Below are 24,173 nucleotides of genomic sequence, written 5' to 3'. Positions count from 1 at the left end.
TAATATATGAAAAGATATTCCTTCACATTGACATACTAAATAAATGTATCGGTAAACTCTCTTATTATTTCTGTCTCCAACCAGCCTGTCAAATGTAAGCTCTATTTAACACGGTACAGTATTTTTCCCATTGGCATTCCACTGGCTGTTATAGATAGATATAGAAGCATGTTACCATAAGCTAGGATGCTTTATTTTATTGCATTTTTTAATGGTCTTCTAAGTCTTATTTCTATCATCTTCTGTTTCCACAAGGTTTATGAAGAAGCTGGTTCAGACTTCCACCAGGTAGCTTATTTCAAAACAAGGATCGGCCTAAGAAACGCTCTTCAGGAGGAAATCAGCTACTCATCTGATAAAGAAGCTGTGCTTATCACTCTGAACAGGCCTATAGTATATGCACAGCCTGTGGCATTTGATAGAGGTGGGTCTTTTGCTGTGTTATCAGTATGTAATTAAAGTTTGTTTTTCTGTTTTCCCAGTGAATACTGTCTGCCACATAATAATTAATAGTACTTTTTTTTTTTTTTTAATGTATTTATTTTTTATAATTCAGCTACCATTTTCTTTGCACTTGTCTAGATTACCTGCAGTATGGACAATTTATTTTGTTTTATAAATGGATCCATGTCAGATGTCATTGTGGTTTCAACTTAGTCAGTATAATAATTGTCTCAATAAGCCAGGCTACTTTGCATATCAAACTGACCGGCTACAGTAAAACACACACATTAAAGATGGTGCTGAGGCACATTAATGTGATTCCACATGTGTGTTATTTTGTTTATGAAAAGCTGCAGGGGCCAGGTGCATGTTGGATAAGAGTTTAATTTAATCTCCCTCGTGTTAGAGGATATTTTAACTAGAGCTCACGCAGATTCCATTTTTGCTGTGTTGTCAGAACCACCTGACTGTTCAGCATATCCTGTTTAATAGAAGCCATTAATAAAATTGTTCAATGACTTTCAACAGGTACATGATTTGTAAAGCATCACTTTGCTATATTTTGTTACAAGAAATACATATATTAATTTTCTTTTAAAGCTGTGCTTTTCTGGCTGAACTACAAGGCTGCATATGACAATTGGAATGAACAGCGATTGGCGTTGAATAAAGACATTCATGTGGCTACAAAAGAAGTGGTGGATAAGTTACCTGGGATCCAGCAAACTTCTGCTCAGGCTTTCAGTACACTGTTCCTTCAGCTAACTGTAAACGATTTAGGGATCTGTTTACCCATCACAAACTCTTCACAGGTACCATCTAAAATATACCAAAAAGTTTAACTCTGCAATGCCTGTTTTAGCAAATAACTTCAATAACAATATAAATGATAATGGTAATAATCAATAGTTAAGTCATGTGTGTCTTTACAATTCGTAGTGATCTGGTAGCAGGTTACATGACAGAAGAGTCAAAGTATCATGTATAGTCAAAGTAATGGATCCCTAATGTATGCGTGATACAGGTCTTGTTATGCAATATATGTCATGAGACAATAAATGCTGGTAACTGAAATTTATATTGAAATAAAGCATACTGGCATGAAACATATTGCACTAGTTCATAGTAAGTTTACAATTATAAAAGAAAAACATTGATTGGAGAGAAAAAAATGACAGTTGTATTCCTTATTTCTTTAGAAAGGACATATACCAGTAATCGAAGCCATAATTTTACCCTGTCCCACCTCACCAAAAAGGAATTATGAAGCAGGGGCCGGCAGATCTATAGGACAGACAGAATATGAAAAAAAAAATAACATAAATGACTCTTGAAAATGCTCCATAACATTTTTTTTTTTTTTTTTTTTCTTCAAAACACACTATAAATGTTAACAGATGTTTTCTCCCCAGTCCCAGGCCAATCACAGCATTGATTTAGATATGGGCTCAGCATTGGTTCTCACCATTGAGAGCACTCTGATCACTGCCTGCTCCTCAGAGTCTCTGGTCAGCAAAGGTCACTTTAAAAACTTCTGCATACGATTTGCTGAGGGCTTCGAAACAACTTGGGATGACTGGAAACCAGAAGCGAGGGGAGATGTGGTCATAAATGCTTGTGAGTGTTTGCAATGTTAAAGTCTCAATTTTATATTGTGCTACTTAATAGACTACATTTTACCTGTTCAGGAGCTGCTGTTTAGTTCTTGTGCCTTATATTAAAAAGCGGCAACGCCTGGCTATAGACAAAGACACTGATAATGTTACTTATGTCTGGACCAGAAACAGGAACTCTCTTTATATAAATGTAAATCAAAACACAATATTTGATTAATTATATAAGGACTTCTGAAGTTCATAGGGCAATTGGAGAGGAAAAAAATTAAAATGTATTTTCTAATCTTTTTTTGCATTATTATTATCAGGTGTGGTACCAGATGGCACATATGAAGTTTGTTCTAGAACCACTGGGCAACAGTCAGCAGGTATTCATTTTTCACACTGTGCAAGAACTACTGTGGGTGAATATCACCAATTACAGCTCTTTTTCTTTGATTACACTATGTAACACAATTTTTGTTCCTGGGTAGCATAATTGCTTATGCCTCAAAAGTAGAGAAAATGGCTATTATTCCCCACAAACTTTGCTTTTGTGACCAGGACAGGTACATTTCAAAATATCACTTTTTAAATTTACAGTATAATCGTAAATCTCAAAAAACTACTCGCTTCTAAATCTTTTGTAGTCATTTTTGTATTACTTTAGTATAAATACATGTTAATTTGGATTCATATGTTGTTTTTTTCTGACTTTATGTGAACGAAAAGACACACACTCGCCTGTTTTCTCATTGGAAATAGTGATATTTTGAAATTTACCTGTCCTGGTCACAAAAGCAAAGTTTGTGGGGAATAATAGCCATGTTCTATACTTTTGAGGCATAAGCAATTAGGAAATAACACTTACTACCCAGGAACAAAAAAAAAAAATAATTTGTTACACGGTGCTATTGGTGTTATGCTTTTAAGAGTTATGCAAGTAAGGAAAGCAATAAAGTAAAACAATCAAAAACCTGACAAGGAGGAAACAATGTTTATTTCCTTAGACACATTACCTTATTCATTTATTAACCTCTAATAATATAGTAATACTGGACAGTTTCTGTAGTTCGATTGAAATGTATAGACAAAGAGACCTATATAAATTGACAACACATTTGCTATAGTTCTTCAAGGTTGAAATGCACTTGTTTTGAGATGTGTGTTGCTCAAACAGAGAGCAGTAGTGCTGGAACCTGGACCCTGAATGTGTTGTGGAAGATGTGTGGAATCGATGTCCATATGGATCCCAACATCGGAAAGAGATTGAATGCTCTTGGTAACACACTCACTTCCCTGACTGGTGAGGAGGACGTGGATGATATTGCTGACCTGAACTCCATCAATATGGCTGACATCTCGGATGAGGATGAACCCAACATCATGTCACCCACCATCCATGCAGTAAGCCTCGTTCATTGATTTTCGGTGTTTAGGCTGCACCAACGTGTTGGATGAAACCTCCTCATAACTTCATTACTACAAGTGTTACAGGTTATTGCTGCAGAATTTAAATAGTGTTCACAAATTTGCAGAGTGGCTGACTTGATTAATAAAAACTATTTATTTTGTATTTAAGAACCAACCTTGCCTAAGTGATGGTATTATCAAAGCATAGTTTATTTAGGCTTTTTAAACCTTGTATTGTTTGTCATCAGCAAATATGCTCTCAAATAAAAAAAAAATAAAAAAAAATGCCTGGCAGTAAGACTGCAGTGTCCTTACACTTGCCAGAATACTATATGAGGTATTTTACCTATGAGGTTACCATTATGTCTGAGCCTAAGGGACTATAGCTGAATCCATTCCATTTTTTGATTTTCATATAGATATATATATATATATATCTATATATATATAGATATATATATATATATATATATACCAATATATATAATAGTTAAATTTCAATCGTTATTTAAAATAAAAGTTGCACTGAATGAATTGATTATTCATCTCAATCCTAATCCCATGTTTTTATGCTCGTTATCTTGGTATCTGAGCACCAGTTTGTATCTTAAGGTAAAGTACAGTAGGACTAATTACACCTGAAACCTCATTCTAAGGTTAGTTATTTACCATTTAGAATACAGAAGGACCTACTATAACTGGATTGGACTGCACTAGACTTACATTTCGGAAACGGCTTGTTAACCATCTGCTTGGTGCGAGTCCTAAAAGCCAGAGAAATTCAGTTCCTGCAGAGTTTCCCAGTGATTGCGACAGTTCTCATTCTAGCAGATCCAGCTCCAAATCATCCAGGCCTCTCTCCTGGGGATGTGTATGTACAGTAGCAGTCAACATGTGTTTTTTTTTTTCTTTTTTCTAGAGGGCTATAATCAAAGCCAAATCAAATCAAGCAAAATCTTCTGCCTTGTTTCCTGTAATTCCCGGTTTATAATCTTGGTTCCTATGTTACCCTAGCAGTCCAGGTTTTTGTTTCAACTATTAATATTCTTAGAGAAACATAAATAATAAAGAAAAATTGGTTAAAAGATTCATTAAGATACCTAGGTTTTGAAAAGTTACAGTATTTGAACCAAACAAACTGACAAAGTACTGAAAACTTGCCTGATCTGCCTAGTAATCATGGTGAAGGTTCTGTCTTTTTTGCTTATTTAAAAAAAAAAAAAAAAAAAATGGAATTGGAAAATTCAAATGGGTATCGGCAGTCTTTAAGCTAAACTAGATAGTGTGTGAGGTTCCAACGGCTTTCTAGTTGGGTGGAGGTGCTTTTAATTAGAAACTGATTTTGCTTTTGATTTCTGAATGCTGTGCATGGTGTCGGATTTGATTACATTTGATCAGTTTGTGTAGATCTGAGCTGTTTGCTCATTTTTTTTCGACATGGTCTTTCATGCAGGAACTAATTGAACATCGGCGCCAGGGATCAACTGGGGGCCCGATAATTGAAGGACGAGGAAGGAAGTTCTCGAAACGCCTAGTGGACATCAGAGAACTGAACGAGCAGGCTAAAGTTATTGATGACCTAAAGTAAGCATGCCTCAGATATTGATCTGTTTTCTTTTTTCGTAGTCTTAAATGCTACTATTGTTGCAGGCAGATAGATGTGTGTGTGTTTTTTTTTTTTTTTTAATGTAACATAGGCTTGTTTCAAAAGTTTTTTCCACTGCTGTTTGGTAATTGTGTACAATACCTTATCCTTGCATCAGCAATGGGTGTCTGTTGTTTTTTTTAGTAGTACAGTACAATAGTTTTTATGTTTTAAACAAATACAGACTGAGATTGATGAAAAGTATACTAACATTACACAGTGTAACAAATTTTTATTTATTTTTTGTTCCTGGGTACTATTCCCCACAAAACTATTATTCCTCACAAACTTTGCTTTTGTGACCAGGACAGGTCAATTTCAAAATTTTGTGGGGAATAATAGCCATTTTCTATACTTTTGAGGCATAAGCAATTAGGAAATAACACTTACTACCCAGGAACAAAAATTCTGTTACATAGTGTTATTTTTGTCCATGCTTTCAGAAAATTAGGGGCAAGTGAAGGGACCATAAACCAAGAAATCCAACGCTATCAACAGCTTGAGTCTGTAGCAGTGAATGATATCCGGAGGGATGTTCGAAAAAAGCTGAGGAGATCCAGCATGAGGGTGAGACAACAACTCAATGCTCTCATTGTTTTAGGGGAAAGAGGGGATTTGTAATACAGTACAATCTATAAAATTGTGTATTGGCTGTCTAGTCTAAGACTTGATAAACAAAATAAATCACTTAAATAATCTTAATATTCTGTTTTAATTTGGGTTTGCAGAAATAAGATGAATGAAAAATGTTCCACAACCAATTTGGGGATTTTTTTTTTCTTTTCTTTTGCAGACAATGGTGAATATTAAATTACATTTTTTTAAATTGTGTTTTAAACAGGCAGCTTCTTTGAAAGACAAATTGAGTCTAGGATACAAACCCAGTAATAGTAGGTCAAAAAGTATATCAGCTACTGGGAGACCTCCACTGAAGAGGACGGAATGCACAAGGTAGTGTGTGTGTGTGTGTGTGTGTGTGTGTGTGTGTGTGTATATATATTATATTTTATATAATATAAAATATTCATTCATGCATACAGTATTCACCCCTACCAATAATGTCACATTTTGTTGAATTACAAATAATTTATGCACAGTTTTTCAAACAATCTTTTTTTATTCAAAGCTGTACTGGTTAAACTGAACACTGTTATATGAGGAGGATGTTCAATGTCAGCAAAACTTGCAAAGAAAATGTACAAAATGAAATTTACTGGTTGCATAAGTATTCCGCCCCTTAAGTCAGTACTTTGTAGAAACACCTGTTGCAGCAGTTACTGCTGTGAGTCTTTTTGGATAGGTTTCTACTAGCTTTGCACAGTAGGATGGTGATATTTTTGCTCATTCTTTATGGGAAAATTGCTCCAGTTCTACTAAGTTTGTTGGGGATTGTCGATTGACTGCAATCTTCAAGTATCGCCATAATTTTTTGATTGGATTCAAGTCAGGACTTGGACTGGGCCACTCAAAAATATTAATTCTCTTCTTGTTCAAGCACTCCAGTGTGACTTTGGCTTTGTGCTTCGGGTCATTGTCCTGCTGAAATGTGAATTTCATACTCGGTTTCAGAGTCTTGGTTGACTCAAACAGGTTTTTCTCAAGGATTCGCCTGTACTTTGCACCATCCATTCTCCCCTCTATCCTGAAAAGCTTTCTCGTCCCCTCTGAAGCGAAGCATCCCCATAACATGATGCTTCCTCCACCATGCTTGACAGCTGGGATGGTGTTGAGTGGGTGATGTGCAGTGTTGGGCTTGTGCCAGACGTAACGTTTGGAATTTAACCCGAAAAGTTAAATTTTTGTCTCGTCTGAGCACAAAAACCTTTTCCACGTATCTGCAGTATCATCTACATGCTTTTCACAAACTCCATACAGGCTTTCTGAGTAATGGCTTCTTTCTTGCCACCCGTCCATACAGGCCAGTTTTGTGTAGGGGCCGGCTTATTGTTGATGTGTGAATACTGATTCCCGTATCGGACACAGAACTTTGCAGATCTCTCAAGGTCATTGTTGGCTTCAGAGTGACATCCCAAACCAGTTTCCAGCTTGTCCGGCTGCTCAGTTTGGGAGGGTGACCTGATCTGGGGAGCGTCTGGGTGGTATGATGCATCTTCCACCTCTTAAATATGGATTTCAGTGTGCTGAGAGGGATACTTGTACCCTTCTCCTGCTCTGTGGCTCTCTACCACTTTATCCCTGATTTGTTTTGAAAGCTCCTTGGTCTTCATTGTTATATATATATATATATATATATATATATATATATATATATATATATATATATATATATATATATATATATATATACACACACACAGTACTGTGCAAAAGTTTTAGGCAGGTGTGAAAAAATGCTGTAAAGTAAATGCTTTCAAAAATAGACATGTTAATAGTTTATAGTTATCAATTAACTAAATGCAAAGTGAGTGAACAGAAGAAAAATCTACATCAAATCCATATTTGGTGTGACCACCCTTCATCACTGCATCAGTTCTTCTACGTACACTTGCACAAAGTCAGAGATTTTGTAGGCATATAGTCAGGTGTATGATTAAACAATTATACCAAACAGGTGCTAATGATCATCAATTTGATATGTAGGTTGAAACACAATCATTAACTGAAACAGAAACAGCTGTGTAGGAGGAATAAAACTGGGTGAGGAACAGCCAAACTCAGCTAACAAGGTGAGGTTGTTGAAGACAGTTTACTGTCAAAAGTCATACACCATGGCAAGACTGAGCATAGCAACAAGACACAAGGTAGTTATACTGCATCAGCAAGGTCTCTCCCAGGCAGAAATTTCAAGGCAGACAGGGGTTTCCAGATGTGCTGTCCAAACTCTTTTGAAGAAGCACAAAGAAACGGGCAACATTGAGGACCGCAGACGCAGTGGTCGGCCAAGGAAACTTACTGCAGCAGATGAAAGACACATCATGCTTACTTCCCTTCACCATCGGAAGATGTCCAGCAATGCCATCAGCTCAGAATTGGCAGAAAACAGTGGCACCCTGGTACGCCCATTTACTGTCCGGAGAAGTCTGGTCAGAAATGGCCTTCATGGAAGACTTGTGGCCAAAAAGCCATACCTCCGACGTGGAAACAAGGCCAAGCGACTCAATTATGCACGAAAACACAGGAACTGGGGTGCAGAAAAATAGCAGCAGGTGCTCTGGACTGATGAGTCAAAATTTGAAATATTTGGCTGTAGCTGAAGGGCTCGAGAGCGGTACACGAATGAGTGTCTGCAGGCAACAGTGAAGCATGGTGGAGGTTCCTTGCAAGTTTGGGGCTGCATTTCTACAAATGGAGTTTGGGATTTGGTCAGAATTAATGGTCTCCTAAGTGCTGAGAAGTACAGGCAGATACTCATCCATCATGCAGTACCATCAGGGAGGCATCTGATTGGCCTCAAATTCATTCTGCAGCATGACAATGACCCCAATCATACAGCGAAAGTCATTAAGAACTATCTTCAGCGAAAAGAACAAGGATTCCTTGAAGTGATGGTATAGCCCCCACAGAGCCCTGATCTCAACATTATCGAGTCTGTCTGGGATTACATGAAGAAAGAGAAGCATCTGAGCCTGCCTAAATCCACAGAAGAACAGTGGTTAGTTCTCCAAGATGTTTGGGCCAACCTACCTGCCGAGTTCCTTCAAAAACTGTGTGCAAGTGTACCTAGAAGATTTGATGCTGTTTTGAAGGCAAAGGGTGGTCACACCACATATTGATTTGATGTAGATTTTTCTTCTGTTCACTCACTTTGCATTTTGTTAATTGATAAATATAAACTATTAACATGTCTATTTTTGAAAGCATTCTTACTTTACAGCATTTTTTCACACCTGCCTAAAACTTTTGCACAGTACTGTGTGTGTGTGTGTGTGTGTGTGTGTGTGTGTGTGTGTGTGTATATATATATATATATATATATATATATATATATATATATATATATATATATATATATATATATATATATATATATATCACAGTACCAGTCAAAAGTTTGAGTACACTTGCTGGAAACTAGTGTTTTTTTCATAATTGACAATGTTTTACGTCGTATACTTTTCTGTAACTACTTGAAAAAAACACATGTTACAATATACAAAAGATAAGGAGTATCAAAGTAATGTTTGAGAAAATTGAAAATGATCTTTAAATCTTGGATTCCTCAAAATAGCCACCCTTTGCCTTAATAACACGGCCTCACAAACACGAGGCATTCGGTTAACAAGTTTCAGCAGGAAATCGCCCGACATGTCTTACCAGCTCTTCTGTAACAATTCCCAGAGATGTAGGACACTTGTAGGTAGCTTTGCTTTGACTCTTCTGTCCAGTTTGTCTCATACAAGATCTATGGGATCGATGTCTGGCGACTGGGCAGGCCAAATCATTAGATTGAGTTGTCCTTCACTTTCCTTCTTTGCCAGATAGTTCTTGCACAACTACTATGTGTGTTTCGGGTCATTATCTTGCTGAAGAATGAAGGACTGCCCAACTATCCGTAATATTGATGGAATGGCATGCCTCTGAAGTATGCTATGATAGCCATGCTAGTTGAGCTTGCCATGGACTTGGTAAAGACAACCAACTCTGTCACCAGCAAAGCAACTCCAGACCATGACACTGCCTCCTCCATGCTTGACAGTGGGAACCACACATGCAGAACACATGCGCTCACCCTCTCTGCATCTTACAAATACTCGGCGGTTAGACCCAAATATTTCAAGTGTTGACTCATCGGTCCATAAGACCAACTTCCACTCCTCAAACGTCCAGTTTGTGTTTTTTGGCCCAGGCAAGTCTCTTCCTCTTATTCTGCACTCTTAACAATGGTTTCTTTTCAGTAATTCTTCCTTTTAGGCCAGCTTCACGCAATCTCCTCTGAACAGTTGATGTTGAAACATCTGTACTTCTAGTAGCATTTAGCTGAGCTTGTATTTCAGGGACAGTTAATCACCGGTTTCGCAGACTTGTGAAATGAAGGAATGAACTTGTTCTCTGACTCTGTTGTCACCCTTGGCCTGCCTGGCCTTGTTTGGTCCTCATGAGTGCCAGTTTCTTCAAATCGTTGATGGTCTTGGTCACAGCATTTACAGACACTTGCAAAGTTCTTGCGATTTGTCTTAAAAATTGACCTTCATTTCTTAAAGTAATTGCAGACTTCTTTTTTCTTTGCTTAACTAAGCGTATTTTGCCATTTTTTGCAACCTTACATTCAGAAATGACAAACTTCAGCCTATGCTGTCTATATGTATAGTAATCATGGACCCTCACCTGTTAACAATAATTGGTGACAAAAGGTTAATTAGGTAACATGCTAGTTAGTTCAGAGAACATCTAACAAAGACACTTTTATACTTAGGCCATTGTTCTAACACCATGTTATACACATTTCAGACTTTTAACTGACTTGGGCTTCCGACTGAAATCCCCTTGCTTTGGGTGACCATTTCATTGAAATTGACAAGATTTAAATTTTCATTTAAAAATTAAATTTTTGCATCTAATTCACTTATGATTATCAGCTTATATAAGTACACGTGTCATATAATGAAATATTAAATGTTTATAGACAAGTTTATACAATTAAAAGCACAGATAATCATGAAAAACCTGGTTTCAAGCAGGTGTACCCAAACTTTTGACTGGTACTGTATATATTAGGGATGCACCAAATCCAGGATTCTAATTCGGCCCGAATACCTACTTTTTGAGCAGGGTTCGGATTCGGCCAAATACTTGTGATTCGATTAACCGAATCCCATATCCGCCCAGACGCACATCCATTTTAATGCATCCTTCCAATGTGTGCAGTTCTTATTTAAATAAAAGACACAAATCTGGTAATGAACGTAACTGTTGTATTTAATAATAAGAACACGTTTGATGAACTCTGTTGTAGCTCCCTAAACTACTGGTAGTGCAAGCAGCTGCTGAATCCAAACATACCCCTGTATGCAGAAGCACATTCAGACCACACTTTTCATGGAGTAAAGTTATACAGTAAACCTGTAATATATAGTAACAGAAAACTGTTGTAGACTTTTGTGCTTTGTTGCTTTGTCTGTCAAACGTGTTCTAGAGATCATACTGCAATAAAAAAAAAAAAAAATTATAATAATCGGTGCACAGAAATGTATATTTTTTTGTAACTTTACAACTGTCGGATGTGCAAGATGTTGTTGAACAATGTGCTGTAGTAAATTAAATTATGGTGTTGTAATGTGTCAATACAAGTTAACCCATTTAGTAGCTGCTGTGTTTTATTAACATTAGTCATGTTGCTTGAATTTTTTTTATATAGTAAACAATATCAAAATAGTGCAACACCTTCATTATACATAACTTTGCACTCACCTGCACTCTTTCATTTTTGTGACAGCAGGTAAAGTTTCTATTTGTTTAATATTTCTTGCTTCACACAGTTCCGTCCGGTAGCAGTAAATTCTGTATGTTTCAAACTGAAATCTTATTCAGTGATATATTTCCATTTGGCAATAAAAATACTGTTAACTAAAAGGCTCAAACTATAGGTTGTGCATGTCCCATGTAAGTAGCTGCCAATCTGTTTTTCATTCAACAGTTTCCTTCAGTTGTCATGACAGTTTTTGTAGATTTGGTTCGGTATTCGGGCGAATCCCAAAAACTTGATTCGGTGCATCCCTTTATATATATGCCCCCATGTGAAATAGTAATTGCCCACTTAGACTCAATAACTGGTTATGCCACCTTTAGCAGCAATAACTGCAACCAAATGCTTCTTGTAGTGATTGATCAGTCTCTCACAGCACCGTGGAGGAATTTTGGCCCTCTTCATGTAGAACTGCTTCAACGCATTGACATCTGTGGGTTTTCAAGCCTAAACTGCTCATTTCAGGTTCTGCCACAACATCTCAATGGGTTTTAGGTCTGGACTTTGACTAGGCCATTCCAAAACTTAAACTTTTTTGTTCTTCAACCATTCTGATGTAGACTTGCTTGTGTGTTTTGCATCATTGTCTTGCTGCATGACCCAGCTGTGCTTCAGCTTCAGCTCACGGACAGATGGCCTGACATTCTCCTGTAGAATCTTCTGATACAGAGCAGAATTCATGGTTCCTTCAATGATGGCAAGTCGTCCAGGTCCTGATGCAGCAAAGCAACCCCAAATCATGACACTACCACCACTTTGCTTGACCGTTGGTATGAGATTTTTACTGTGGAATGCAGTGTTTGGTTTTTGCCATGTTGGCCAAAAAGTTCCACTTTTGACTCATCTGTCCATAGAATATTGTTCCATATCAACCAGGTGCTTTTTGGCAAACTTGAGATGAACATTCATATTCTTCTTAGTGAGCAGTGGTTTCCGTCTTGCTACTCTGCCATGAATCCCATTTTTGCCCAGTGTCTTTCTGATGGTGGAGTCATGAACACTGACCTTATCCGAGGCGAGAGAGGCCTGCAGATCCTTGGATCTAGGATTCTTTGCGACTTCCTGAACGATTTTACGCTTTGCTCTTGGAGAGATTTTAGCAGGACGGCCACTTCTGGGAAGATTCACTACTGTCCCAAACTTTCTCAGTTTGGACAGTATGGCTCCGATTGTGGTTTGCTGGAGTCCCATAGCCTTAGAAATGGCTTTGTAACCCTTTCCAGACTGGTATGCATCAAGAACATTTTTTACAGAGGTCTTTGGGAATTTCTTTTAATCGTGGCATGATGTGCCTCTAGAAGCTGTGTGCTGTCAACTTCACTCTAATGGTAAGGGCCAAAGTTGTATACTCAGTCACCCTGACTTTGTCAATTAAAATAATGCATTTTTAGTGGTTTGTAAACGCAATAGAAAAACACAAAGACGCTTCTGCCCATTGTCCATCCCCCCTCAGACACATACCTTGAAAAATTATTGAAATCCAAGACGTAGTTGTGTTTATTTTTATCCCTCTTGTCTGTTCTGCTCAGACAGTGTGTCTGCACTGTCAGTGTTAGGGGAAAAAAATAACTTGGTGCCATCTCAACTTTGCCCCCTGGTATATGTTTTCAATGGCAATATTGCGTCCACAATATCAACAGTACAGATGTACTTTCTTTTGCATGTTCCAATAAAATTAATTTACTCAGCTTAACTTATCGTGTAGTTCAAGGTTATAAATGAGACTACTTTATTGGCGTAAGGATATTATGTGTTTTTTTTTTCATTATTTATTTTTAAATCCACTGTTTTGACCTGGAATATAAATGCAATAAGGCTCTTCAGGTTGTCCGTGTACATTGAATATACAAAGTTTTCGGGGGTTGGAGGCCCGAGGGGTCCATGTATTCGACGTGTATGGACTCCCTGTCTGGCCTTATTGCTCTCGTATATAGATAGATAGATAGATATGATTTGGATTTCTAAACATGTTCAGTTAATACAGTATGATTTAGAGCCGATCAGTAACCTACAAGCACATTTTCAACTAGAAAAAGTAAGTTTGTTTTGAAGTATCGCACTAGTTAGATGTAAAGCTTTATCTAAAATGGGGATCTGCATTTTCCTTTGGCCCTTTGTTAGCTCTCGAAGAGGAGATGGTGAAGACCTGCCAGAAATCCATGTAGATGCCAGCTCCCCTGGACCACGAGTGACCTTCAACATACAGGACACGGTAAGAGCAGTCGAACAAGGAGCTTTCTTTAAGAATACTAACTCTAATTAGCTAGTGACTCTGAAATGTGGAAAATCCATTTTTAGGTGTTTTCTTTTGATACATTATGCTGCATATTTTTTTCTTAATAAGGAAGATCACAATTCACAACGACTCCCTTTCTGTTCAGAGCCATGTAATGCTAAGCTACTTGATTATAAAACAAGTTCCCTTATGTTCAGTTTGAGGTACTGAAAAAAATTAATTGCTGTGTATGCCTGTAGTGAATTCTTTTGATATTGGTTATTCATGTAACTTAGGCCAATTAACTTGTGACACCTGTATAAGTTATAAGAAATTCTAACCAAACCACAGAAGCTAAATGTTGTATCTTTTGTGGCAGATTTAAATAAAATCTCTCTTACAATCGTACTGCTGCTTGGTGTGACATGGCAAGCAGTTACTATTGTCTTTGCCATATCCCAGGGTGTCCTCTACAATGTTGTTAATACAGATGATTAATGACTTGGGTTATGTAAATAATAATAAATGTCAAAGCAGTTGAGAAAAAGGGCAAAGAAGTTGGGATGGTAAACATATTATTCTGAATGCTAATGCTTTAAAGTTAACAATCCCTATACAGATGGAAATCCTATTGAATGTGTATTTTTGCAATGTTTAAACACGTTGTACTCCTAGTTTTTTCTTTAAATTGAAATGTATTTTATATATTTCTTTTTACATTTAATAATTCATCTTTTGACATTGCACAGCAGTCCTGCAGCCCTGGTGACAAATGTTTCAAGGTATTTGTAATACAAAAAAAAAAAAAAAAAAATTAAAAATTAAAGGGAAGAAAGGCTTAATCATGTATTCAACTAACATATCTAATAAAAAATAAAAATCTATCCTGATTATCTGTCTCTTTCCACAACATGCAAATTCAGTACAATAGAATATATAGAAGGAAAAGGCCTGTTTTAAAAGAGCATTGTGAAGACATGTAATAAATATGGAATGGTGGTGTAGTGTTCTCATGAAATGAGTTGCAAAAACCTAAATAGGGTTTAACATTTAAACAATCAAATACATTTTGGTCAGTTTTGAATGGAAACACCTGGTCATATGGCTTATATTAGCCTTACCTGGTGTCCTACTAAAGGGTACCTGTACCCCAAAATAACAAACCTCTTTTTGTTCTCTACATATCAAATAAATGCTTCTTGCTGCACTGATTGGTCAACAAGTCACACAATGTTTTCAGTTTCTTTGTGTCAAGTTATACTTGAGGGAGCTGACATATATTGAAGCTTTTCAGGCACTGGCGTAACGTCAAGTCATTGATTTCCCTGGTAGGCCAAAAGTTGTGTGCATAGGTTTATGGGATACATCGGTGAAAACCCATAGCGTACGACATGGGGAGTGCAAAGCTTTTGGGTGCTTGAATAATAAGCATTAAAAACAAGACAAGGCTTTTGTGTGCCAAAGCCTATTAATTCAGAACGGGCGATCATAACAAACGTTTTCTTGGTCATACACGTTTTCTTGTATGTGTGTAGCAGGCTCCATGCAGTTTTCTCGTGTGTCTCCGGCTCCATGCTGTTTTCTCATATGTGTGTACCAGGCTCCATGCAGTTTTCTCGTATGTGTATAGGCTCCATGCTGTTTTCTCATATGTGTATAGGCTCCATGCTGTTTTCTCATATGTGTGTACCATGCTCCATGCAGTGTTCTCGTGTGACTCAGGCTCCATGCTGTTTTCTCATATGTGTGTACCAGGCTCCATGCAGTTTTCTTGTGTGTCTCAGGCTCCATGCTGTTTTCTCATATGTGTGTACCAGGCTCCATGCAGTGTTCTCTTGTGTCTCAGGCTCCATGCTGTTTTCTCATATGTGTGTAGCAGGCTCCATGCAGTTTTCTCGTGTGTCTCAGGCTCCATGCTGTTTTCTCATATGTGTATAGGCTCCAGGCTCCATGCAGTTTTCTCGTGTGTCTCAGGCTCCATGCTGTTTTCTCATATGTGTATAGGCTCCATGCTGTTTTCTCATATGTGTGTACCAGGCTCCATGCAGTGTTCTCTTGTGTCTCAGGCTCCATGCTGTTTTCTCATATGTGTGTAGCAGGCTCCATGCAGTTTTCTCGTGTGTCTCAGGCTCCATGCTGTTTTCTCATATGTGTATAGGCTCCATGCTGTTTTCTCATGTGTGTGTACCAGGCTCCATGCAGTGTTCTCGTGTGTCTCAGGCTCCATGCTGTTTTCTCGTGTGTCTCAGGCTCCATGCAGTTTTCTCGTGTGTCTCAGGCTCCATGCAGTTTTCTCGTGTGTCTCAGGCTCCATGCAGTTTTCTCATATGTGTATAGGCTCCATGCTGTTTTCTCATATGTGTATAGGCTCCATGCTGTTTTCTCATATGTGTATAGGCTCCATGCTGTTTTCTCATGTGTGTGTACCAGGCTCCATGCAGTGTTCTCGTGTGTCTCAGGCTCCATGCTGTTTTCTCGTGTGTCTCGGGCTCCGTGCAGTTTTCTCGTGTGTCTCGGGCTCCGTGCAGTTTTCTCGTGTGTCTCAGGCTCCATGCAGTTTTCTCGTGTGTCTCAGGCTCCATGCAGTTTTCTCATGTGTCTCAGGCTCCATGCTGTTTTCTCATATGTGTGTAGCAGGCTCCATGCAGTTTTCTCGTGTGTCTCAGGCTCCATGCAGTTTTCTCGTGTGTCTCAGGCTCCATGCAGTTTTCTCGTATGTGTGTACCAGGCGCCATGCAGTTTTCTCGTGTGTCTCAGGCTCCATGCAGTTTTCTCGTGTGTCTCAGGCTCCATGCTGTTTTCTCGTATGTGTGTACCAGGCTCCATGCAGTTTTCTCGTGTGTCTCAGGCTCCATGCTGTTTTCTCATATGTGTGTACCAGGCTCCATGCAGTTTTCTCATGTGTGTCTCAGGCTCCATGCTGTTTTCTCATATGTGTGTACCAGGCTCCATGCAGTTTTCTCGTGTGTCTCAGGCTCCATGCAGTTTTCTCGTGTGTCTCAGGCTCCATGCTGTTTTCTCATATGTGTGTACCAGGCTCCATGCAGTTTTCTCATATGTGTGTCTCAGGCTCCATGCAGTTTTCTCGTGTGTCTCAGGCTCCATGCTGTTTTCTCGTATGTGTGTACCAGGCTCCATGCAGTTTTCTCATGTGTCTCAGGCTCCATGCTGTTTTCTCATATGTGTGTATTAGGCTCCATGCTGTTTTCTCATATGTGTGTACCAGGCGCCATGCAGTTTTCTCATGTGTCTCAGGCTCCATGCTGTTTTCTCATATGTGTGTACCAGGCTCCATGCAGTTTTCTCGTGTGTCTCAGGCTCCATGCAGTTTTCTCGTGTGTCTCAGGCTCCATGCTGTTTTCTCATATGTGTGTACCAGGCTCCATGCAGTTTTCTCGTGTGTCTCAGGCTCCATGCAGTTTTCTCGTGTGTCTCAGGCTCTATGCAGTTTTCTCGTATGTGTGTACCAGGCGCCATGCAGTTTTCTCATGTGTCTCAGGCTCCATGCTGTTTTCTCATATGTGTATAGGCTCCATGCTGTTTTCTCATATGTGTGTACCAGGCGCCATGCAGTTTTCTCATGTGTCTCAGGCTCCATGCTGTTTTCTCATATGTGTGTATTAGGCTCCATGCAGTTTTCTCGTGTGTCTCAGGCTCCATGCAGTTTTCTCGTATGTGTGTACCAGGCGCCATGCAGTTTTCTCGTGTGTCTCAGGCTCCATGCTGTTTTCTCATATGTGTGTAGCAGGCTCCATGCAGTGTTCTGTTCTGTTCTGTATTTTTAGGTTGAAACTGCCTGTTTTTGTGTTTCCTCCTTTCTCTTTCTGGCTGGTACCTCTCCCTTTCTTGTAGTTTCAGGATAATACTAGTGCTAATACTTACTAGGTAGCCTACATTAAAGACTGTAAACTCCAGGAGTTCTTATAGAATGTGTAGGGCTGTAAATGTGTACACAAGTACACATCTAGAATGATTTTACTTTAAATGTGGATGGTATGGAGGTCTTGTATAAAATATTTGACTCAGACGAAAGTTACTGCAGCAGTGTTTCCATAAAACACATTTACTACAAGTGCGGCAAGTGTTTGGAGCCGCCTTGTGTGTCTCAGGCTCCATGCTGTTTTCTCAGATTAGGCTGGTTGCAGACTCCTCGTTATCCTCATCTGAAGATTCACTTAAACTGGGGCAGTCAGACCTCATAAGTACCCTTCTATTTTACTTTTTTCATCACAAATAATTTTGTTAGCTGCAGCTATAGACTAGCAGTGTTTGTAAATAGTGAAATCAATGACCCAACGTCATATGAGACCCAATACAGGTTAACGTTGTTTTAATGCTTTTATATCGGAAATTGGCCGAGCACAGGCTTTAAATTGTGTCAAGTTTTCAGTCACATGTTTTCTATTGAAGTGATTATATATGCACTACCACTACAGGTACCCTTTAAGTATGTTACCCTTTAAGTACCACTACAGGAACCCTTTGCGTTTTGGCAAGTATGTGAAATAAAACACAGGAATGCGTATTCTCTGTAGGTTGCCTTTTTTCACACCCTGTCCATTTCATGGTGCTCTCCAGTTATTGCAGAGTGCTTGTTTAGAATTTGTAATTGTCATTAGCCTATGACCAAACATTTAAACTTCATAAATTTGTCATAGAACACAAGGATATGAACAAAAAAATCTGTAGTCCTGCAGTTGTTTGTGTTTTGAGTGTGCACATGCCTACCTTGTCCCTCAATCCTGCAGACTAGGCAATACTAGGGACTCTAAATTTGCTTTTCATTGTGTACAAGATATTTCCATTCATCATCATGTGCACCCATTACACAATCCTATCAATGCTTAGGTTAATCTGTTGTCAGTTTTATTTGTTTATGGTATTGCTTATCTTTGTAAGAATGTCTTATTCACAACAGTGTAAATCTGCCACCATTTAGATCAAATGAATAGACCTTGCAATGCATAATTCGAGGTATTAAGAAAAAGGTTAGGTAGTGTACTAGAAGGATTTTCTTCTATGTATTCTGATAGATTTGTTGAACTTGCATGTGACTACTAACAAGTTATTTCTGATTCACAGGTTAATTTGATTTTCTATTTTATATGCTAAACTATAACAATTGGAAGATGGGGTTCCCTATTTTGATTATGCTTTTTTTTCTTCTTTTGCTGGGGGTGTAGTTGGTAGATTTTGGTCTTCAGAAATATGGTGACAACAATGTGTTTTTTTTTCGTTTTTTTTCCTAATGATTATGAAACTGCACAGAATAGGAATACTTTACCCACATTGCTTGATAATATGTGAATTTCCCAAATTTCTTTTCCAGGTAAGTGAAATACATACAGGTGTATGAATATTCTGATTTAAGCTTGAAAATAGTTGCTTTTAAAATTTTACGTAGATACAATTAATTTGATAACTGGCAAAGTAACTTGTTTCAGGCTGGATAATATCTATTACCTTACAAGGAATACTACAGCAATATGATTGCGTTGATGCATGTTTTACATTTGCGGCTGTACTTTTCTGCTTCAACTGAAGTTATGTGGCACCCCATTGCTTAGTCATTCATCTTCTGAACACTTCTGTCAGCTCAAATAAAAATGCATGAACTTTGAGCACTTAAGAAAAATCTCTTTAAATTAAGATATAGCTTTCAGCTGATATCACCCAAACTCACTCACTTACTATGCATTTGTATACTGTTTGTAGCAAATTCCTTATCATTCTGTGTAGCATCTAATTAGAGCTAATATTTAAAACATAAATAAAGTGACTATGCTTTTACGGGTGTTTTGTAATTGGTACATCTTTTTACATGACCATTTTGTGTTGTGTAAATGTTTTACTAACTTGTAGAATTTGTTGCATAGTCTGGTCATCCATTAAAAATGTGACTGATCTGTGTTTTTTTTTATTTTAATCTGCTTTAGATCTACTGTAATGTCATAGTGCCCTTTTCCTAATTTTCATTGAAAAAGAGGCTTTTGATTATTCCGTGATAATTTAGTTTGTCACAAATCAACAATGCTCTTCGGGCAAATTATTTTTTTTCTTTTTTAAATACAGTAGGGAAAAAAACACAACCATTTTTTCCAAGAATATTTTCTTCATTCCTGTCTGAAAAGTTAGTCACTTTTATAAAAATATAGAACATTTCAAACTCTATACTATCTGACAATCAAAATATGTAATTGATAAATACATTTGGCTGATATCTGCTGAATAAAACTATTATAATATAAGATCTGAAAACCAAGTAACCATTAATTTTTTTATTTCTTTATGTGGCAATCAGTTTCCGGAGGAGACAGAAATGGACCTGTTGTCAGTCACGATTGACAGCCCACCTCATTTTCCATCTGTTAGTGAAGGATCGTGTTCAGTGTTCAGTACACCCAACACTCCGGTTGTCTTCTCTCCAACCATTCCCTTCCAGCACGAAGATAGCAGGCAAGACGACAGCCTGTCATCGTCCAGCGATGACTCTGACAAAAAGGAGGATTTTGACAGGGAGAGACCCTACTATTACGGAACACCGTAAGCAATACTGCTCGTCTTTTTCAACAGATAAAACACTCCCATGTGGAATATGCACAAGCTTATTACCTTGTTTCAGAGCCGCCTTTCTGTGTACTGTGTACACTGTGCTTAAAAGCTTTTTTGAAATGCAAATGTAAGGTTAATTCCCAGGAAAAAGGACCTCAATGTGGGTCACAAAGTCATAAAATATTTAACAAATTTGGCCCGTTTTAGCCCTATTTTTGTCCTTCCTAGTTCCATTAAAACATTTTAATAGTTTACTATCTTCTTTTAGTTTTTAACATGTTTTCAATTATGGACACATTTAAGTAGTGCTACAAATAATGCAGTTGTAAGATTTTTAAAATATTTGTATTCTGTGTATTAATGCACCATTTTCCTCTTTATTACACAAGAGTGGTGTAAGTAATGCATTACTGTTTATTCACAATACGATTGTTATGTAAATTATTTCCTTACATATTGTGACTCATAAAGAAAGTTCTTGATAATCAGTTGTTAAATGCAATTATCTCTAGGCAAACTTCACGCAAAAAATCCTCGGGATTTGCTGCTATGAGCCAACTTATCAGTGATGGCTGGTCGGGAACACCTGCCAACAAAAGCGTTGTGAGTGCAACTATTGAGAGAAACATAGATTTTCAGCTGGATATTCGGGTCGAGATCGACAGTGGGAAATGCGTGCTGCATCCAACTACTCAGCCACCAGAACATGATGACATAAGCCTGCAAAGGTAATTGGTTCAGCTAAAACAGTTTTAATCTGACATTCTGTTTAATTTGTTGTTGCTTACAAATTACCACAGCTCATTTCAGAGTGAACACAGTCAAGCTAATTAAAACATTTGTAATACTTTTTGTACTATAGTGTCCGTTTGAAGGCGTCCCTAAACACTGATACTCGGTTGCAGTATGTTTCGAGGGACGGAAGCGCAAGTAATATGTCAAAAAATCGACACAATATTATATATATATATATATATATATATATATATATATATATATATATATATATATATATATATATATATATATATTATATATATATAGGAGTTATGACCGAAGTTTAAGGAGCTTGGATCAGGAGTCTCCACCAAAAAAGAAGAAACTTCAGCCAACTTATTCATCAGCTACACATTTGCTGTCTGGAAAGAAAGTGCCATCTTCTCAACAGACCAAGTCAAGTGATTTTGAGACTACAGTGTTTTATATACCTGGAGTAGATGTAAAGGTAACCACCAAAATACTTGCTTTTGCAGTGTTGTAGTAAAAAGAAAGCTGTGTAAAAGAGTATAGTATGAGTTATGGTGTTATCTAGACTTGTTTTTAGGAAGTCTGTTTTTAAGGCCAGCAATCAGACTGTAAGGGATCACATTGATTTATCTGTATATGAAACAGGCCTTTATGAACTCTTTGATCCCATTCAAGCACATTGTGCTGTTTTTAAGGAAAACCAACCAGCATTAATAGAATAGTTCTTCCAGTCAATAAAATTGATGTACTTCTGATCTCAAGCAGCTAACTGTTGATTTTGAGAACTCCTAAATAACCTGTTGTATTGTACAATTGGAGATTATACCATGCATCCCATTTCTTTAAAATGATAAACTTGCTGTTTAATAGTTGACATTTTAGCATTATGTAGATTTGTTATTTCCTAGATTACCAATACAAAAACAAATATTGAGAATGGCAATTAAACACAGGTAACATGTGTGTCCCATTAGAAGCTAATCAAAGTTAAGTTAAAGTTTTTCTATATTTCTTTGGCTCTTTCTTTAAGTAAATAATTTATAACCCTTCTTTATTTTCCGTTTAACCACAGTTGCACTACCATTCTAAGACTGTGAAGACAGAATCACCAAATGCTTCCAGAGGATCCTCTTTGCCAAGAACCTTTTCCAAAGAGTCCAAACTGTATGGTATGAAAGATAGCAGCACTGCCCCTCCTCCCACTACAACCCAAAGCAAGACTAACATGCTTCTTCCTCCCCCACCTATTCCAGCAGGTACTTGTAACACATTTTAGCACTCATTGATTATCCCTGCATACTCTCATAAACCCCAATCATTCTTGCTTTCTTTTTGTTTTTTGTTGAAGTAATTGGTTGTTGCCATATCTGTAGAAAATACTTCATGCATCTTTTTCTCACAATGGAATTTATATTTAGATTCAATACACTTTTGGGAGTAGTTCAAAGGGAAATGACTGCATAGACATGAAGTATAAAATGAAGTGTATATATGATTAAAAAAAAAATAATTAAACTAGATCTAAAAAGGGTAAAAAATAATTTGTAACAATAATGTATGTACAGGGGCTCCCGAGTGGCGCATCCAGTAAAGGCACTCCGCATGGAGTGTAGGTTGCACGCTATAGCCTGGAGATTGCCAGTTTGAATCCAGGATATACCACTGCCGACCATGGCCGGGAGTTCCCAGGAGGTGGCGCACAATTGGCCAAGCGCTGCCCAAACGGGGAGGGTTTAGGTTGGTTGGGGAATCCTTGACTCACCACACACCAGTGACCCCTGTGGCTGGCCGGACACCTGCTGGCCATCCTGTACACAATTCAGAACTGCGTGGTCCTCCGACGCTGTAGTTCTGTAATGGCTTCACGGCGGGCTTGCAGTGTGAAAAAAAAAATCGGATGGCTGACAGCGCACATTTCGAAGGACGCGAGTGCTCGTCTTCATCTCTCCTGAGTTGGTGCAGGGGGTTGCAGTGGTGAGAAATTGGGAGAAAAATTTGAGGTAAATTAATTGGCAATTCCAAATTTAAAAAAAAAAACAAAAAAAAACAAATTTATATACAGTACTTAGTTTGTTGTCCCAAGTAAATAATGTACTCCTGCAATTGTTAAAAATAAAATTAATTCATTACTCTGTAGGCTTAACTTTAGTCACTTGATAATCAGTGAATCTGAATTTGCTTACCGTCCTGTGGGATACATTTAAACATGCCTTTTAGGATTTTTTTCTCTTTTGGTAGAATGTCAATGTCTTGTTAACATTTTGTATAAATTCAACGTCATAGCCAAAGGCAGAGGAGGCGTAGGGGTGAAAGCAGCTAAGTTGTATGCATGGGTGGCACTGCAGACTCTACCAGAGGAGATGGTCATCAGCCCATGCTTTCTGGACTTTCTTGAGAAAGCCTTGGAAACCATACCAATAACTCCGATTGAGAGGAACTACACAGGTACGTTGGGGCTTATGCAAAAGAAACACATTTCTGTTTTTTCATTGTGCATTGGTAGTAATATTTTGAGGGCCATTCCACTTATTACACTGATTGCTTCATAATACTGTATATTTTTTAGTCATTGTCAAAAATTGGCAGTCCTGGATTTTTTTCAGTTGCACTGCTACTAGTGTCTGATATTTAATGTGAATGTGTTTGTCCCTTTGTTAAACTGTATATCACATGGGTAGAAACATGTAAATCCTGGATTGAGAGAAAATATGTGTCATTGTTTGCTCCCGAAATAACTTATTTAATCATATGTAATGACAGCTATCAGCTCTCAGGATGAAGATATGAGTCAGTTTGACCCTGCTGATCAGCTGGAGGAGTCCACCACATCCCTGGTCTCATCCTCAACATTGGCTTACTCCTCGTTTCCTGTCGATGTGGTGGTTTATGTGAGGGTGCAGGTATGGATTAAAGGGTTTTGGGTCTTCTTGTATGGCAAACTAACAATTGAAAATAAAGTGAATTAGGTCTAGACAAGAATACAGTTGGTTCCAAACATATTAGGGTATTTAACAATTGGTAATTAAACTGTTAATCTTGTAACAATAGAATGAAACTAAGGATACAGTTTGAAATGTAATTTACATCATTACCATTTTTTTTACTACCATAGATTTATGCCAACTTTGAAACCGCATT

The 24,173-nt window shown here is 37.8% G+C and overlaps 1 protein-coding gene across 6 annotated transcripts in view; it reads left to right on the top strand.

Moving 5' to 3' along the window:
• The window catches only part of LOC121323698 (transmembrane protein KIAA1109-like), a 156,945-nt gene that overhangs the window by 114,077 nt on the left and 18,695 nt on the right, over positions 1–24,173 (top strand). Inside the window, exons 55-71 of one of the 6 annotated variants that reach the window (XM_041264917.1) lie at positions 256–424; positions 1,045–1,256; positions 1,857–2,061; positions 2,369–2,428; positions 3,220–3,446; positions 4,129–4,323; positions 4,906–5,036; positions 5,541–5,664; positions 5,939–6,048; positions 13,643–13,733; positions 14,486–14,518; positions 20,038–20,279; positions 20,801–21,016; positions 21,333–21,513; positions 22,108–22,291; positions 23,319–23,480; positions 23,796–23,935. In XM_041264917.1, the coding sequence (XP_041120851.1) occupies positions 256–424; positions 1,045–1,256; positions 1,857–2,061; positions 2,369–2,428; positions 3,220–3,446; positions 4,129–4,323; positions 4,906–5,036; positions 5,541–5,664; positions 5,939–6,048; positions 13,643–13,733; positions 14,486–14,518; positions 20,038–20,279; positions 20,801–21,016; positions 21,333–21,513; positions 22,108–22,291; positions 23,319–23,480; positions 23,796–23,935 (2,682 nt within the window). Of the gene's footprint in view, positions 1–255; positions 425–1,044; positions 1,257–1,841; positions 2,062–2,368; positions 2,429–3,219; positions 3,447–4,128; positions 4,324–4,905; positions 5,037–5,540; positions 5,665–5,938; positions 6,049–13,642; positions 13,734–14,485; positions 14,519–20,037; positions 20,280–20,800; positions 21,017–21,332; positions 21,514–22,107; positions 22,292–23,318; positions 23,481–23,795; positions 23,936–24,173 lie in introns of all 6 variants that reach the window. The other 5 variants (XM_041264909.1, XM_041264900.1, XM_041264932.1 and 2 more) reach the window with 5 other exon arrangements.

Source organism: Polyodon spathula, chromosome 1, assembly GCF_017654505.1.
Source record: "Polyodon spathula isolate WHYD16114869_AA chromosome 1, ASM1765450v1, whole genome shotgun sequence".
Classification (NCBI taxonomy): Eukaryota; Metazoa; Chordata; class Actinopteri; order Acipenseriformes; family Polyodontidae; genus Polyodon; species Polyodon spathula.
The sequence above is the reverse complement of the archived record's forward strand: the minus strand, read 5'-3'. Positions and strand labels throughout refer to the sequence as shown.